This window comes from Mobula hypostoma, chromosome 16 (assembly GCF_963921235.1).
Source record: "Mobula hypostoma chromosome 16, sMobHyp1.1, whole genome shotgun sequence".
In the NCBI taxonomy this organism is placed as follows: domain Eukaryota; kingdom Metazoa; phylum Chordata; class Chondrichthyes; order Myliobatiformes; family Myliobatidae; genus Mobula; species Mobula hypostoma.
The window spans coordinates 49999244-50016076 of NC_086112.1; the positions used below are offsets into that span (position 1 = coordinate 49999244).

General features: G+C 38.7%; 1 protein-coding gene across 3 annotated transcripts in view; it reads right to left on the bottom strand.

Annotated features, from left to right (window-relative positions):
• Window positions 1-5316: 5316 nt before the first annotated feature.
• ror2 (receptor tyrosine kinase-like orphan receptor 2) overlaps window positions 5317-16833 on the bottom strand; it is a 293512-nt gene continuing 281995 nt past the window's right edge. For all 3 annotated transcript variants that reach the window (XM_063068941.1, XM_063068940.1, XM_063068938.1), the window contains 2 exons: window positions 16236-16438; window positions 5317-8131 (listed from right to left, as the gene is read on the bottom strand). In XM_063068941.1, the coding sequence (XP_062925011.1) occupies window positions 6683-8131; window positions 16236-16438 (1652 nt within the window). In that variant the 3' untranslated portion in view covers window positions 5317-6682. The remainder of the gene's footprint in view (window positions 8132-16235; window positions 16439-16833) is intronic.

Consider the following 16833-nt stretch of genomic DNA (forward strand, 5'->3'; position numbering starts at 1 on the left):
GGCCTGGTGCAGCAGTTCTGATGTACAGTAATACGAAACTGAAAAGAGTAATGGACACAGCCTGGTCTAACATGGGCACAGCCCGCCCCACTGTCAAAAGTATTTACATGAGGAGCTGCTACCATCGGGCAAGAGATACGCAACCCTGACATCCCGCACCTCCAGCTCCAGGAACAGCAGCTGTCTTTTAACCATTAGGTTCCTGAACTGACCTACACAAGCCTAATTCTGCCTCAGCAATAGGACACAATGGACCACCTCTTGCATAAATAGCTTGTTTTGCATATTTTCCTTCACTCTCTTGTACATTCTGTGTGATATCTGAATCTACGTACCTGTGATGCAGCTGTAAGAAAGATTTTATTGTACCAGTACCTCACCATGCTTGTGCAAATGACAATAAATTTAAACTTGATTTGTTCTAGTTAAGCTTTTGCTCGGTGGGGAATTAATATAATCGAGAAATGACTTGCACAGTTCAAGAAAATTTCAATGTAGATTGTGAACCTTCTCTCTGTCAATGGCAGCATCCAAACTATGGTGAAGTAGACTGGGAAGGAACTAAAAACGGTGTTCACAGTCCCTTTAAGTGAAGGGTGTCTAGAGCAAACTGTTAATAAATGCTGCTTTCCAGTGAGACCAACAACTGGGCTTTGTGTCTAAAAAATTATGTTGCATCATGAGATGGGTGGTTCATGCTGGAAACCTTTCTCGATCCCTAGTATGAAACCCAGTGGGATAGCCTGGGACTGGATTATTAGTGTGGCATACAGTATCATCACCCAGCATCGGAAACAATTATGTGCTGTCCTGGCTTAAATGGATTTTCTACTGTAAATGTAAATGTTTTGTTTGTATTGTACAATAAATCATTCCAAGACGAAAGATCCAAAATGGAAAAATAATTGAAAAGCTGCTGACAAAGCAATATAATTACCAGACAAAATTTGCTGGAAATTCCATATTAAAATATCATGTAACTACAGCAGTTCAAATCCAGTTGCATTTCCAGTAACAAATGGATGTATTCTTTGTTACTGTATCTGAGGTCTCCACCACGTTTTAAAATAACTGAAAAGCAAAACAATGCAGATGCTGAAAATCTCTTTCCATAGATGCTACCTGACCTAGTGAGTATTTTCATTGTAATTCATCTAAACACCTCTCCATTATGCACTCTTCAATAGGGTACTGTCAGCTCAATAATTAAAGCTCATTATTATCATTCTCCGCATCTGGTGACAAGCGACATAAACACAGTCAAAAGAAAAATCCCCTTCCGTAATATCCATCTTATACATCAGTTTGGGTGATTTTTGGACTTGCATTTTTGGATACAAATTCCCCAACATAAAAGTTTCGGCACCTCCCACTAAAACCTTCATCTATTTCTATGTACTACATATTCGATTGCCCTTTGTCTTAGCTTCCCTTTGATCTACTCCCTGCAAACATGAAGTCATCTAAAACACACCCCAAGTGCCAGCTTGCAACATATCCGATTCACCCATCACCTCTGTACTTCTGAACCAGTACTAGCTTTTTCTTAGACATGACTTCAAAATTAAAATTCTGCAACCTCTCTTATTTTCTCCAGCCCGATAACCAAAGGGGCCACCACTCCTTCAATTCTATCATCTTACCCAACCCAACTGTAATTGCTCCATTCTTTACAACCATACCCTCAGATGCCTAAACCCTATTTGCTAGAACTTGACTCCCTCCCCCAAAACTCCTGTCCATCCAGCTGTCAACTTCCTTTATTTCTTCCCGGCATTCTGAACATCCATCTCTCTGGTTAAGCACATGGACATCTTCCTTAATAGCGTCTTATTTGGTCTGACGACACTATTTTGACAAAGAGTCTTTAAATGTTTTGCTAATATTAAAGCTGCCATACCAATACAAGTTTTAGACACAAGAGATTGTAGATATTGGAATTTGACAAAAAAAGACACCAACTGTGTCTATAAAAGCAAAGGATCCTGCATTAGGAAGTTAGAGACAGACTCACACAGTAATGGAAAGAGACTCTTCACCCCAATTGGTGCATGTTGACCAAGATGCCTATCTAAGCTAGTCCTGTTTGCCTGAGTTTGGCCCAGATCCCTTTCAACATCTCCTATCTAAGTAAGCCTTTAAAATGTTAAGTACTCCCTCCTCCAGCTCATTCCATATACTGACCAGTCTCCCTCTCAGATTCCGATTCAATCTCACTCCTCTCACTTTAAACCTATGCCCTCTAGTTGTTCATTCCAGAACTCTGTGTATTCACTATGCTTCTCATGATTTGATATACAAGATCATCCCTCATTTTCCTGTGTACCAATGAAATAACTCTAACCTGCTCAACCTCTCTCTTTAACTCAGTCTTAAGACCTGGTAATGTCCTCATAAAATTTTTTTCTATACTCTTTCCAACTTAATGGCAACATTACAATATTCCAAGTGCACTTTCAGCAACATATTGTACAACTGCAACATAATGTCCCGGCTTCTGTACTCAGTGCCCACTGATGAATGCCAGTTTGCGCCAAAAGTGTTTTTCACTACCCACCCATCCCTGCTGCTACTTTCAGGAAATCATGTATTTGAGCTCCTGACTCTTTGCTCTACAACACAGCCATGGACCCTACCTTTCACAGTGGGTGTCCTACCCCCATTTGCCTTTCCAAATTGCAACACCTCACACTTATGCAGAAGTTTTATCTCACTTGTAGTTGTATTTAGTAATGTTAAAGATATATTTTGTTTCTTTGCTTATTGAAAACATTGCTGTAGACTTTCTAAATGCTATTGCTTGTTCTAGAATATACTTTAGCAATTAAGTGTGCACTATTTTACTCTATTTGAAGTCCTTAAGGAAATATTGCAGATATAAATAACATCTTAATTGTCATAGTTTTATATTGGAGAGATATGAAAAACGTGAATACTGGAAAATACTCTAATTTAAGGCAAGCATTTTTACAGAATTTTTTGGTGCCATGGTACTGGTGGTTTGCACAACGCTATTATGGCTCAGGGTGTTCTGGAGTTCAGAGTTCAATTCTGGCGCCGTTCTGCAAGGAGTCTCTGTCCGACCTCCTCGTGGAATGCGTGGGTTTTCTCCAGGTCGTCTGGTTTCCTCCCACAGTCCAAAGACATGCCGGGTGGGTAATTGATCATTGTAAATTGTCCCGTGATTAGATTAAAGTTAATCAGGTCTGTGGGGGGCTGCTGGTGTGGTGTGGCTCGAAGGGCCTAGTCTATCACTAAATAAATAAATAAAAATTACAATCCATGGTGGAATTAAAATATAAATTACTGATTCAAATAAAACAACAAAAGAAGTTGCTTCTGCTTGCAAAACTAAATTAAACCCAGCATTAAGCAGATTCTAAATCTCTACTGTCTGTGAAACACAAATGAAATTCTGTCAGTTGTTAAGTAACCACAGTCTTATTTGGACTCAAAGTGAAAATGAAACTACAGATGTTGGAAATTTGAAACTAAAATGCAAAACGTTGTTAACACTCCACAGGTTTGACAGCATCTGAGGAAAGATAAACAAGTTTACATTTTAAATGCTGTTTAAAGGTGATGAGAGTTTCATATCCATCCCCCTTCCATGCAGCAAGCTCTGCATTCAAATCGCCCTCTAGCTGGAAAATATTTTCCTCATCTCAGAGTTCAAGCTCAAAGTAAATTTATTCTCAAAGTACATATATGTCACCATATGAACCCAAGATGCATTGTCTAGTGGGTATACTGAATAAATCCTGAGAATGATAACCATAGCAGAATCAAAGACAGACTGCACCAACTTGGGTGTTCAACCAGTTTTACAAAAGACAGCAAACATGCAAAAACAAAAATAAATAAATAAGCAAGCAAGCACTAAGTATTGAGAATATGAGTTGAAGAATCCTTGAAAATGAGTCCATTGGTTGTGGGAACATTTCAATGATGGGGCAAATGAAGTTGAGTGAAGTTACCTCCTTTGGTTCAAAAGCCTGATGGTTGATCTCCTAATTTTTCTACCAATTACTTCAAACCTGGCTTTGGACCCCTCTGTTAAGTGGAGGAGGAAGTTGTTAAGGCAAGTACATTAACAACATTTAAAAGGCGTACATTGATAGGAAAGGTTCAAAGGGATATGGGCCAAATTCAGGCAAATGGGATTAGTTTAGATGGGCATCTTGGTCGGAATAGACCCATTACTGTCTGAATCTATATCTCTAACTTCCTAATACATGTCCCTTTCCTTTACAATGCGGTTGGTGTCTTTTTTATTTCAGATTCCATTATCTACAGCCTCTTGTGTCTCCAACATCCATTGGGAAAGCTCCAGAACAATTTTACAATGTTCACACCATTCAGCATTTCACATTCACACACCTTGGTAACTTGATAAATGCATGTGCATGTCGACAAGTCATCGGCGGTGCAGGTTTTGGCAAGATGAGTCAAGTCTTTGCATGGCCACTTCGGCTGTTAAAGCTACTAGGACCCCTAGGGATGTGCTGTTCAGTGAAGACGTGCATCTTGAGTGGCAAGTCCGGCTGAAGGAATAGATTAGAATGACATCCCCGGACACCCTGGGTGACGACTCCTCTATCATGTTAATGATACTCCGATCCATTCCAGTTGTATTTGCTTGTTAGTTCACTGGAATTGCTAATGCCTTACTTTTCATCTTTCATTGTTTCTAGCAGCTCAGTGCATTTTCCTGGCTTCAGGCAGCTGGCCATTCAAATAAGAACAGTTCCCAGTCTTGAATATGGCTAAAAACATCCTTGGTTCTTGCAATAGTGCAGGAAGTAATTATATTCAGAGGGTAAAGAAAAACTTACAGCACTACCTCCACCAATACTGCTAGGAAAGTACAAATATTTGCCATCATCTCTGTACCAACATGGCACATGAATATTATATTCTAGGGAGCAAACATATCTAATACATCCAGTGGTTCCTGGAGTTGAGTCAGTCTCACATGTGGGGAAACCTCTTATTTGAAAACAGCAGGTCAAGTGGTAATGTTTTCATGGCAATGGTGCAATGAACTCATTCAGGTTTAATGTATGCAATCTGATCCATTCTTATGCCTACATACAGAAAACTATAAACACAAGTATAAAGAGGAATAAAATCAATTAACTAATTTTGTGTGGATTAGATGCAGGAAATGCATGAAAATTATTTTGCTTGTGCAAAGAATTAGCATTGACCAAATTGCATTAAATTTATAAGCATCTGAAAATGAGCTGCATCATATCTACTGCGGCATATCACTAAGAACATTACCTATAATAAGAACGCTCCATATGCTTGGTATTTAATCACTTTATTTGAAATGTTATGCAGCTTGGTTTACAAAATATATAAACAGTGTGCTCATTACAGTTATGCAAATCTTTTGACGTGCTTAGCAAAAACCTCCTTATAAACTAAGCAAGAAATTTAAAGGCCACACAATAAAGGGTAAATCAAATGAAATATGTATTTACTTAGCATGTTTGCAGTTAAATTATAAAATCAAACTTTGTATAATCAGGTATACGTCAGAAATCTATCAAATATCATGAAATATAAATTACAATTAAAGGCTTGATGTCTAAAAATGCAAAGTTCATTTTCTGTACAGCACAATTCCTTTCAAAAAGTAACAAAGGAAAGATCAGACTCCACTTTCAACAGTTTGCAAAATCCTAAAAGAGTAACACAAATTGCAGGATTTTTAAAGTGAATACCTTTTTTTTGTATTTACAAAGAATATTTAGTGTTTAGAAATGGAAATTATACATGGAAAATAGAGTTAGGCAGTTAAACCATCAGTTACTGGTAAATGCATGACATTGAAGTGTTATTTGCTTTGTAACATTTCTCACTGTCACTTTAAAACAGAGCAGATCTCCTCTGTCATATGCCATACAGTAGCTAGCTACATACCAGATCTTTTTTGTGTCAAATGGTAGGATACTTCAGAAACCTCTTTCATTTTTTCTTCCCATGAAAAGGTTATTTACATCCAGCCTCTTTCATTTCAGCCAGCTGACGGCTTATCAGGAGCTTGAGACATGGCTTGTGATTCACAATAATGTCAGGATATCCAAATGTCTTTCCTTAAGCATTCTAATTAAAAGTTCACAAGAAGACAATGAAGTAACTACCATCCACATGTACAAATACACCAAACAAGACCACCTCCCCTTAGAATTGGAGGATATTCATTGGTAACCTTTCCCCACGTATCACTTTTTACTTCATAAAGCATGTTTCATTTCAGTTCAGTCTCAGCATCTAAGATACTATTTTATAAATACAAGATATTGCTTGACAGTGTAAAGTTGCATAGCAACAGTAGAAAATCAAAACTGCCTATTCAGTCGAGATGCAAACCTCCAGAATACATTTGTTCAAGTTTGCAGTATTGCCCACCATTGCTGTGTGCATATGCTCTACTGAACAGTGAATATTAATTGCATGTAGGGGGTTTCTTATTACCAATGACAACTTTAAGGGCAGTATAACACTAATAGACAGGCCAGAGATTAATTAAACCCATGTCAATAATGAGCAGAGGTGTTCTTGATAAAAATTAAAAGAATTATAGGTTTAACACTGTCGTTTCACATTTCTTCTTAACTTGCTAACTTGCCAGAAAATGTTGTGGCCAATCTGTGTTTTGGGGGAAAACGGTTCACGCTTCAGTGTCTATTTCCCCATCAGCAATTTGCGGAGTGTCAGCATCACCAAGTAATTCTGTTTCTGGTACCAACATTTCCTCCTCTTGGAGATTCTCAGGAGGAGGTACTTCATCCACAACAGTGGGCCCATTAAGCTCGTCTTCTGTCCCGTTCGATTGGTCTGGGATCAAAGCAATGCGCTCTGTACCGGAAGCATTGGAGGGTGCTGTCGTGACGTAGCCCGTACTTGTAGATCCACTTCCACTGTTATGAGAGCCAGTCTTTGGCACCATCTGTGGGGGCAGCTGTTGAGGCATCTGCATCTGGATTTGCATCGGGTAAAAATTTGGCAAATAGGCACCATAGGCTGGCACGGGCTGGTAGCCATTCACTGGAATGTACAGTTGCGGTGGTGGGACCATCGGCCGCATCTGTCCTTTCACTGGGATGAACTGAGGAGGCGGGAAATGTGCCTTTTGCTTTGGTCCCACGTACCTTGCATTGCTAACGTTACTGACTGGGCTCGTGCTGAGGGAGCTAGTCTGTGTAGCGTTGCTGCCCCCAGAGGCAGGGGCAGAGCTGTTATAGTTGGATAGATTTTCCCATGCTCGGAGGCGTGCGTGGATGTCTTTAAATCGCGGTCGCCTTGACGGAAATTCGTTCCAGCATTCCAGCATCAAACTGTATACCCAGGCAGGGCAATCGTCAGGGCAAGGCAATACCTGGCGGTTTTTTATCATTTCTATGACATCTTGGTTGGAATACCCACAGTAGGGCTGGAGCCCGTAGCCAAATATTTCCCACACCACTACCCCAAAAGACCATATGTCAGAATCAACAGAAAATTTGCCGTAGACGATGGCTTCAGGTGGCATCCAACGGATCGGCAGAAGGGAATTCCCCAACAGCTTGTAGTAATCTGCAGAATAAACCTCCCTGAAAATGCCCAGATCGGATATTTTTATGTGGAGTTTATCACACACCAGGATATTCCGAGTAGCCAGATCCTTGTGTACCACGTGATGGCTGTACAGGTACTCCATACCAGCCGCGATCTGAGTCACAATGTGCAGAAAGTCTGCCGGCTCCAGTGCAGACTTCACGGTCCTGTCGTCATCGCTACTTCCAACGTCTGAGTGTGGAGATCGCATCACCAGGAATTCATGAAGGTCGCTCTGGGAGGGGTAGCTAAAGATCATGCTCATGGGCTGCTCCTTGGTGACTATGCCCAGAAGACAAACGATATTTGGGTGTTGCAGCCGAGACCGCATCATAGCTTCGTGTTTGAATTCTTCCCTCAGTGACACTTCAGTTTTATCCTTCATGGTTTTAATGGCTATAACTTGTGCTTGTTCACCAGGGCCTGTGCTGTAGAGATGCCCCTTGTACACCTTCCCAAATCGGTCCTCTCCAAGTTCTTCCATAAAGCGCACTGCAGAGAGGCAAATATCTTTCAATTTCCCCTAAAGAGACAATCCAAAATAAACTGGTTACCTTAAGAGTGCATACTTCAGTTAAATCAGTTTAACAAAGTTATCCATTTACAAATCTAAAATCTTCAAAGGAAGAGGACAGTTTGATAGAATGCACCTGTTTCTTTGCCTTTCCATTAAAAATAATCCCTTGATTCCTTTAAAAATACAACTGAAAAGGGTTGTCACAGAAAGTGAGCATTGTTTTCAAAAATAACGTCCAATTTCCTACTCCTGTGATTAACAATAAATCACTGGACATGCAATTAAAAACATCTGTACTGATCTACTTAATAATTCCATTAGTGAGCAATAGCCAGCTTCTACAAAATATATACATCTAACACCTGGTGAACGAGTCCGGTCAATCAGCCAAAGACGGGCTGCTTAGCTTAGTAATAATTTTTGTTTAAGGCTAATACCTGTTTCTGTTTGTTGTTCCATAGTCCTTAACACACATAATTGCCTGATTTGTTAGTACAGGAAAGCACATATTGGGGCAAGGGTTTGCAGGTTTTTGTGGAATATAGTTCTGTGACTGCTGCTTCAGGCTCAATGACAGGACGATGGCCAGTTACAGCTTCCAGAATAGGTCTGCCAGTAGCTCCCAACAATATATGTAGATAATCTTTAACGTGAGGTTAGGGGCCATGGCCTTTGAGATGGTCATTCCTACAACTACTCTCTGATAAGGAGATTAACATGGCTGTGATCAAATAATTCTCCCCCACCCCAACTCTCCTATTACTTTCCCTATCACCAAATCTGGCAGCTCCACTCAGAGACTAATACAGCTTTCTAGGTAATGGTACTCCTAGACAATACTGCATGCTCTTTGATGCTTCCAAATGGTGTTGCACATGACAAGAAATTGATTCATTAGCTTAGGGAGAGGCATGTGGCAATTAGAACAAGACTTCACGAGTGTCAATATTTATGACAGTATATAATACTTGGTGTTCGTGCAATGGCGATGAAAAAGTTTTGGCTGAAAAACACTATGCTGTGCTTTGGCTCTAGTTAAAAAGGCACATCAGCAAATCTTCATTAGAATTTGTGAATTATGAGGACTTCCGGGTCATCAAGGGAATGGCGGCGTAAGGAAAAGGTCTCTCGACAAAAAAGAAGGTAAACTGCCCCAAAATCGAATTTAGACAAATACTTAATATTGCATAACTATATTAATAAAAGGGGCAAGGATGATGTCTAAGAACAAGAATAAAAAGTCCGCTCTGAAGGCTGATAAACATAAAGAGATGCAGCAAGGCGACGGGCCTAGCTCCCCCACGGCAAGCCAGGACGGAGATAATGAGGGGGAATCGGTGACTCTGTCTTTGATTCTCGGAGAGATTCGCGAGTTCCGACAAGATAACAGCAAACAGCTGGAAGATATTAAAGGAGAAACAGTAAAAACTAACTCGCGGATAGATGAAGCCGAAGCGAGGATTGTTGGAATTGAAGAGAAGCTACAAAACGCAGAGGAAGTGATAGCAGAAATGCTGAAGCTACAAGACCAGCTCCAGTGGAAACTAATAGATCAAGAAGGCCGCTCGAGAAGGGAAAATGTGAGGATCTACGGAGTTCCCGAAGGAACCGAAGGTAAGCCCGGATTGATGATTCCCTTCGTGGAGAAGCTGCTTAGAGAGAACCTTGATATACCGGCCGCAAAAGACCTACAGATAGAAAGGGCTCACCGCGCGTTGGCACCACAGCCTCCGGCAGGCGCCCAGCCCAGATCGATTCTGATCAGATTTCTCAGTTACAGAACGAAGGAAGAGGTGCTTAAAAGAGCATGGCAAAAGAAAGTTTTCATGTGGAACAACTGCAAAATCAGTTTAGACCATGACTACGCACCGGGGATTCTTGCCAGACGGAAGGAATATACGGAAACACGGAGAGTCCTGAAGGAAAACAACATCAGATTCCAGAACCTGTATCCAGCTCGGCTGAGAGTCTTTTACGACGAAGGGACAAAAACTCACGCTACAGTGGAGGAGGCAACGTTGGACCTGGCGGACCGGGGACTACCTATTAAAGTTATCACCCAACCGGAGTCGCTACTGGAGAGGATTCGGCAGAAGTCGTGGCAGTTAGTGGGGCGAGGACGCTCCACTCGAACCAGAGTGTCAAACTACAAGGAAAAGCTGCAAATATTCAGATGCGAATGTACAGAGAATACAGATTAATTAAGAGAAATGACTGAAAAGAGTAAATCGGACTTAAAAGTAAAATGAAAACTGGTAACTGAAAATAAACTAGGCGGAATGACTTGAATGATAGCAATATGGTCGAGACATAAATAGGAGAAAATTCTCTATGATTATTCAAACTGCTGAGGGCCCTCTAACACAGGGTGAAGATAGAGGTTATCCCTCTGAACTGAGGTGGGTCGGTGCTCAGGCCTCACCGTGGGAAGTCGGGAAAAATTTTCAAATGTTATACGTTCAGAAATGTCTAGGGTGTGGTTATATGTCTTGGTTTACTGTTGAGAAGGGATTGCTTACTGTTTGGTTAGAAAAGGAGAGTGCTTTTTTTCTACTAGAGAAAAATGCAAACTGAATTGGTAAAAATAATTTCCTATAATGTTAATGGGGTTTTGAATCCAATTAAAAGAAATAAGATTATGTCTAAATTGAAAAAAGAGAGGGCACAAATAGCTTTCCTCCAGGAAACACATATGAGCCAATCTGAACATGGAAAATTAAAAAGAATGGGCTTTAAGCATGTATTTTATTCATCATATAAACTGAGTCACAAAAGAGGGGTAGCTACTTGAATATCAAGTACTCTTAATTATGAACATATTTCAGAGACTAGAGACAAAGAAGGACGGTTTGTAAAAGTCACAGGAAGAATAGAAGGTACAGAAATAACATTGCTGAATGTTTATGCTCCTCCAGGTAGTGAATGGTCATTTTATAGACACATTTTTGACCTAATGGTCAGTTCTCGAGGGGTAGTAATTTGTGGAGGGGATTTTAATATTAGATTAAATCCTATATTAGATTCTTCAAGAATAGTTACTCAGAATAAACCTCTGACTCGGAAAGTGAATTCATTGATGGAGCAGTTGGGAATTATAGATGTCTGGAGGGAATTACACCCTACTAGTAAAGATTATACATATTACTCTTTCCCTCATTCAGCCTATTCAAGGATAGACTATTTCTTTATCTTTAATACAGATAGACTCAGGATAAAAACTGTAATATTGCAACAATTGATCTGTCGGATCATAGCCCAGTCTCTATGTCTCTAATCCTGGAAAGGAAAATGAGGAAAACACTATGGAGGCTAAACTCACATATACTCAATAACCCGAAAGTAATGGAGAGATTAAGGGGAGAAATCAAAGAATATCTAGACCTTAATGACACGGGAGAAACATCACCAGTGATTTTATGGGATACATTGAAAGCTGTACTGAGAGGGAAAATTATTTCCATTACTACTCACATGAAAAAAATCAATGCACAAAAATTAGCAGACCTTCAAGGAAAATTAAAACAACTTCAAGTTGTAGATAGCAACTAAAGTAACTCAAATCGAAAACAGGAAATTAGGAAATTGCAAAGTGAAATTGATGATATTTATACGTTGCAAACTCAAAGAAATTTTCTTTACCTGAGACAAAAGAATTATGAAGTAGGAGGTAAATCAGCTAGATTATTAGCATATAAATTACGAAAACAACAAGCAGACAATACAATTCATAAAATAAAGAATCCAAAGACAAAGCTTGTGGAGAGTACAATAGGGAAAATTCAAGAAAGTTTTGAAACATATTATCGAGAGCTGTACTCCCAACCCCGGGCCCCCAATGAGCCCTATATAGACAGTGTATTGAATTTTTTAGGTCTACCTAAACTTACAGATTTACAAAATGAAAGTTTATTAGAACCAGTAACTGTCAAAGAACTGAACGTGGCCATCTCTAGGTTAAAGGCTGGAAAGTCCCCGGGTTCTGATGGGTTTACCTCAGAGTGGTACAAGTCCCTGAAGACACAGTTAGCCCCATTACTACTTAACACCTTTAATTGGATCTTGCAGAGAGGAGAAACTCCACCTTCCTGGAGAGAAGCGATTATTTCAGTTATTCCTAAAGAGGGTAAAGATAAACTAGAATGTGGCGATTATCGGCCAATTAGTGTTCTTAATTTAGATTACAAACTATTTACATCTATATTAGCGCGCAGATTGGAAAAGCTTTTACCTGGTCTAATCCATTTAGACCAGACTGGATTTATTCAACAAAGACAAACACAGGACAACATAAGGAGAATTCTGCACATATTAGAACAGGTTAATAAGAACGAGACAGAGACAATGGTAGTAGGATTGGACGCTGAGAAAGCTTTTGATTCGGTTAGTTGGGCATTCCTATACAGAGTGTTAGGAAGATTCGGCTTTCAAGAAAGGTTTATTAAAGTAATTCAGACTCTATATGACAGCCCTACAGCCCGAATTAAGATAAATGGGGACCTCTCTGACTCCTTCATTTTAGAGAGAAGCACTAGACAGGGATGCCCAATTTCTCCTCTCCTTTTTGCGCTATATATTGAACCACTTGCCCAACTAATAAGACAGAGCGAAATCGTAAAAGGTATCAAGGTGGCAGGGATTGAACAGAAAGTGGCGTTATTCGCAGATGATGTTTTGGTCTATCTGAGTGAACCAGAAAAATCATTTATAGGATTGTTTACACTGTTGGATGACTTTGGGAAAATATCAGGTTATAAAATAAATGTAAAGAAAACGCAGGTTATGTCCCTAAATTATACACCATCCAAAAAATTGCAGGATACATACGATCTTAAGTGGGAAGCTAAATCATTAAAATATTTAGGAATAACCCTGCCGAAGGATCTTTCAACACTGTCACAGGTAAATTATGGGCCATTAATCTCAGAGATAAAAGCAGATATGCATAGATGGAATCTTATCCCCTTTTCAAGTTTAAATTCAAGGATAAATACTATAAAAATGAATATTCTTCCTCGGTTATTATATCTTTTCCGTACTTTACCAGTGGAGGTGGATGATAATCAATTCAGGGAATGGGACAAATGGATTTCCTGCTTCATTTGGCAAGGAAGGAAACCTAGAATTCGATATAACACCTTACAGTTAGGGAAGGAAGGAGGAGGTATGGTCCTTCCTTGCCTGAGAAATTATTTTTATGCCTCACAGATAACCCCTCTGTTATATTGGTGTAATAGGGAATATAAGGCTAGATGGAAGGAAATAGAATTTGGATTAGTTGACAGTCTTCCTCTTCAGGCCTCAATAGCTGACAAAGGATTGATGGCCCAGTTGGAAAAATTTAATAATGCTTGGATAAATCTTACATTAAAAGTATGGCAGAAGGTGGTTAATTCATGTGGAATTAATAACATGTTAAAACTCTTTAGATGGTGTGCATATGATACCGAATTCCTTCCCAACAGAGGAGATAAAAGATTTGAGCTATGGATAAAGAAAGGTCTTACAACCTACCTCTCATTTATAGATAAAAGAGTATTACAAAGTTTCCAAATCCTGCAGGACAAACATGGCCTAGAACATAATGACTTTTTTAGGTACCTTCAAATACGAAACTATGTTAACCAGAGTTGTAGATATACAGACCTATCAACAGTAGAATTAGAATTTTTCAAGATTCTGAATTCGGCTTGCAGTTCAATACCTAGTAAATCAGTTTCTCGCCTATATAATGCACTCTCCCATGCTAAAAATGTAAATACATTGTATATTAAAGAGAAGTGGGAGAAAGAAGCGGGGTTGGTACTTTCAGAGGAGGCTTGGGGGAAAATCTGCAGCTTTCAATGGTCCTCGACTAATTCTTTGACTTGGAGAGAACATTGTTGGAAAAACATTATAAGATACTTCAAGACCCCATATCAGGAAAAATATAAAGATACAAATGTGATGTGTTGGAGAAGGTGCGGCTCCAAGGAGGCAAATCATTTTCATATTTTCTGGGATTGCCCTAAATTAAGTCTATTTTGGGAAGGTATTCATAGAACATTAGTTAAGGTACTTAGGTCCCAGATACCTCTGAACTTTGAGACGCTCTATTTGGGGCATGTATTGTTCCTTGAACAGAAGGAAGATATAAAGTTGCTGCAGGCCCTCTTAGCGGCAAGTAAGAAATCAATCACTAGAAAATGGCTAAATCCAATACCACCTACATTAGAAGATTGGTACGAAATTATCTTGGAAATATTTAAAATGGAAAAGTTGACTTACTCCCTGAGAACTCAAAAAGAAACATTTTATCAAATCTGGAATAAATGGATTGAATATATAACCCCAATGCGAGCAGACTTTAGATGACTCTCCTAATGATTTATATTGCTCTTCTCATCAACACAGTAATATTGCTAACGTAAGCACCCCTAGTCTAAATGTTTGTTGTTTTTTTTTGGAAAATAGAGAATTAACACAAGTAAAGGGAAAGATTTGGGAAAGGGATAAAAAAAAAGAAAAAATTAAGTAAATAAGTACATAGGGATTGGATAATTATGTCTGCGGGCAGGAACAAGCACGAACAAATTGGGATATAAACACCTACAATGGTTGGTATATAGGCTTGTATGCAACATTTTGGACCAGTGGAAATGGTCCAGAAGGGTTGTATGGAAACTATTATTACCATTTTTCTTAACAACTAATTTCATTACTTAGCCTAATAGGTTAGATTTACCACAGTACGTAATTATCTATTTAAATGTTTATTTTCCTTTTATATCATCTCAATGTGTACTTAAGAATGTATAAATAATTGTAGTTTTATACATATAAAAAAATGGAAAAGGTTATATGTGTGAAAAAAGTACATGATAATTGTGAATTCCTTATCCAAATAAAAATAAACTTAAAAAAAAAAGAATTTGTGAATTATACTTTCAATTCTTAAAATTTAATCTGATTTTAGGAGGAATTCTTGAATTTCAAAGAAATTTCAGAAGAATTATTGATTTCAATGGCCAAGTGGTCAGCATTACAACATAGAAATGCCAAGAGCACTATGATCACAATTTATAAGCATAAACAGATTGATAGAAGACCTTCAAGTAGCTTAACCAAATAGAAATTGTGTCAAGTTCACAAAGTGCATCAGATCTGTCATAGTAAATTGCAGGTTTGCAAGGTTCTGCTTTATTGGGAGACAATCATTCTGAATTTCAAGACAGAGCCATTTTCTTAACCATCATCAACAGTGACTTACATCAAGTCAATTTTAATGAAACCTTGATCATGTAATGAAAGGAACTTCTGAGGAGAGTTTCGAGAACCCCTTCCACAGAATATTGAGTGTGAGTGGCTGAACCTTGGGTCAAAATTCCCACATGGAATAAAAATCTCCAGATTCTAATTGGTAGAATTTCCAATCATGCAGAAGATTTTTTTTTTGTCCAGGTAGTGATTAGACCTACATTAAGACCAGCCTTTAGTTTTCATCAATAAGTGCAAACTCGGGTGAATTACAAAAACCTGGAATTTAAGCAATGGCTGTGCCAAAGAGATCTTGAGTTTAGAAGTGCTCCTTTCAGTACAGCATCAAGAACAGGTCATGTACCTGTCATTCTAAACAAATTCCATCCCAAGATATTTCAAAGCTCTTCGTTCTGTCAATTACATTAGGACCATTAACCTTTCAATATGTACAATATGTTGCAGCTTTTTATTGTATCGGTGAGGACAATAAAAAGCGATGAGGCAGATGACTAGCAAATTTCACTGAGAAATGCCAAATCCTTCTTTGAATAATGTAATTGGATCTTCAAACCCATTTCTACAAATGGACCAACCAAACATGATCTTGGTTTAAGATTCCATTACAAATAAAACACCTCTTATAATTTTAACTCAGGGGTTACCTACCTTTTTTATGCCATGGACCAATACCATTGAGCAAGGGGTTGGTTACCCCTGCTTTAACCACAACAGTGGAAAGCCATTATAGATTATGCACATAAACCTTCACAGTGTTGAAGTCAAGAATGAGAATGTGGCCACTTATTTAAGCTAACATGTGATAGGAAAATATTTTTAACACTACAACATTGTGAGAAACTACTACAGGAGTTACCTGTTTGTGAGAACTAACGAGTGGCATCTCCACATCCTGACTGGGAGATGCCATCAGCTGGCGCCTCTGTGGAGAAGGTGTAGAAGCCTTGTGCTTGTTTCGACACATGCAAATAAGGAAAAATAGCAAAGCAATGACCAATGGAATGGCAATGCTCGGGACAAGGATGTACAGAATTTCCATTTTGCTATTTTCACGTGGATCTGCAGAAATGAACATAATTATTATGTTAATATGGCTGTTTGCCTTTCAAAAGCATCCCATAATGTTAACTGACATATCCATAAAACATGTTTAGATTTACTTATAAGTTTTGATTTTGTTTTTCTTTTGAAAAGACAATTGCAGAGGTTGCTGAAAACTCCAGAGGGGACTGAGGAAGCATAAATTTAAACCAGAATCACTGCAAATAAAAATTATCATCCCATCTGTCCAAACCCAATTATTCAATTGAGATTATTTTTCTGCATTTCCTAATTTCATTAGTTTGCAAAACAAAATGTTGAAGTTAAAAGATAAATATAAACTCCAAAAATTCTATAGTTTAGTTTTGAGAATCACAAATGGAAGTGTTAAATCAGCAGCTCAGTAAAATGTC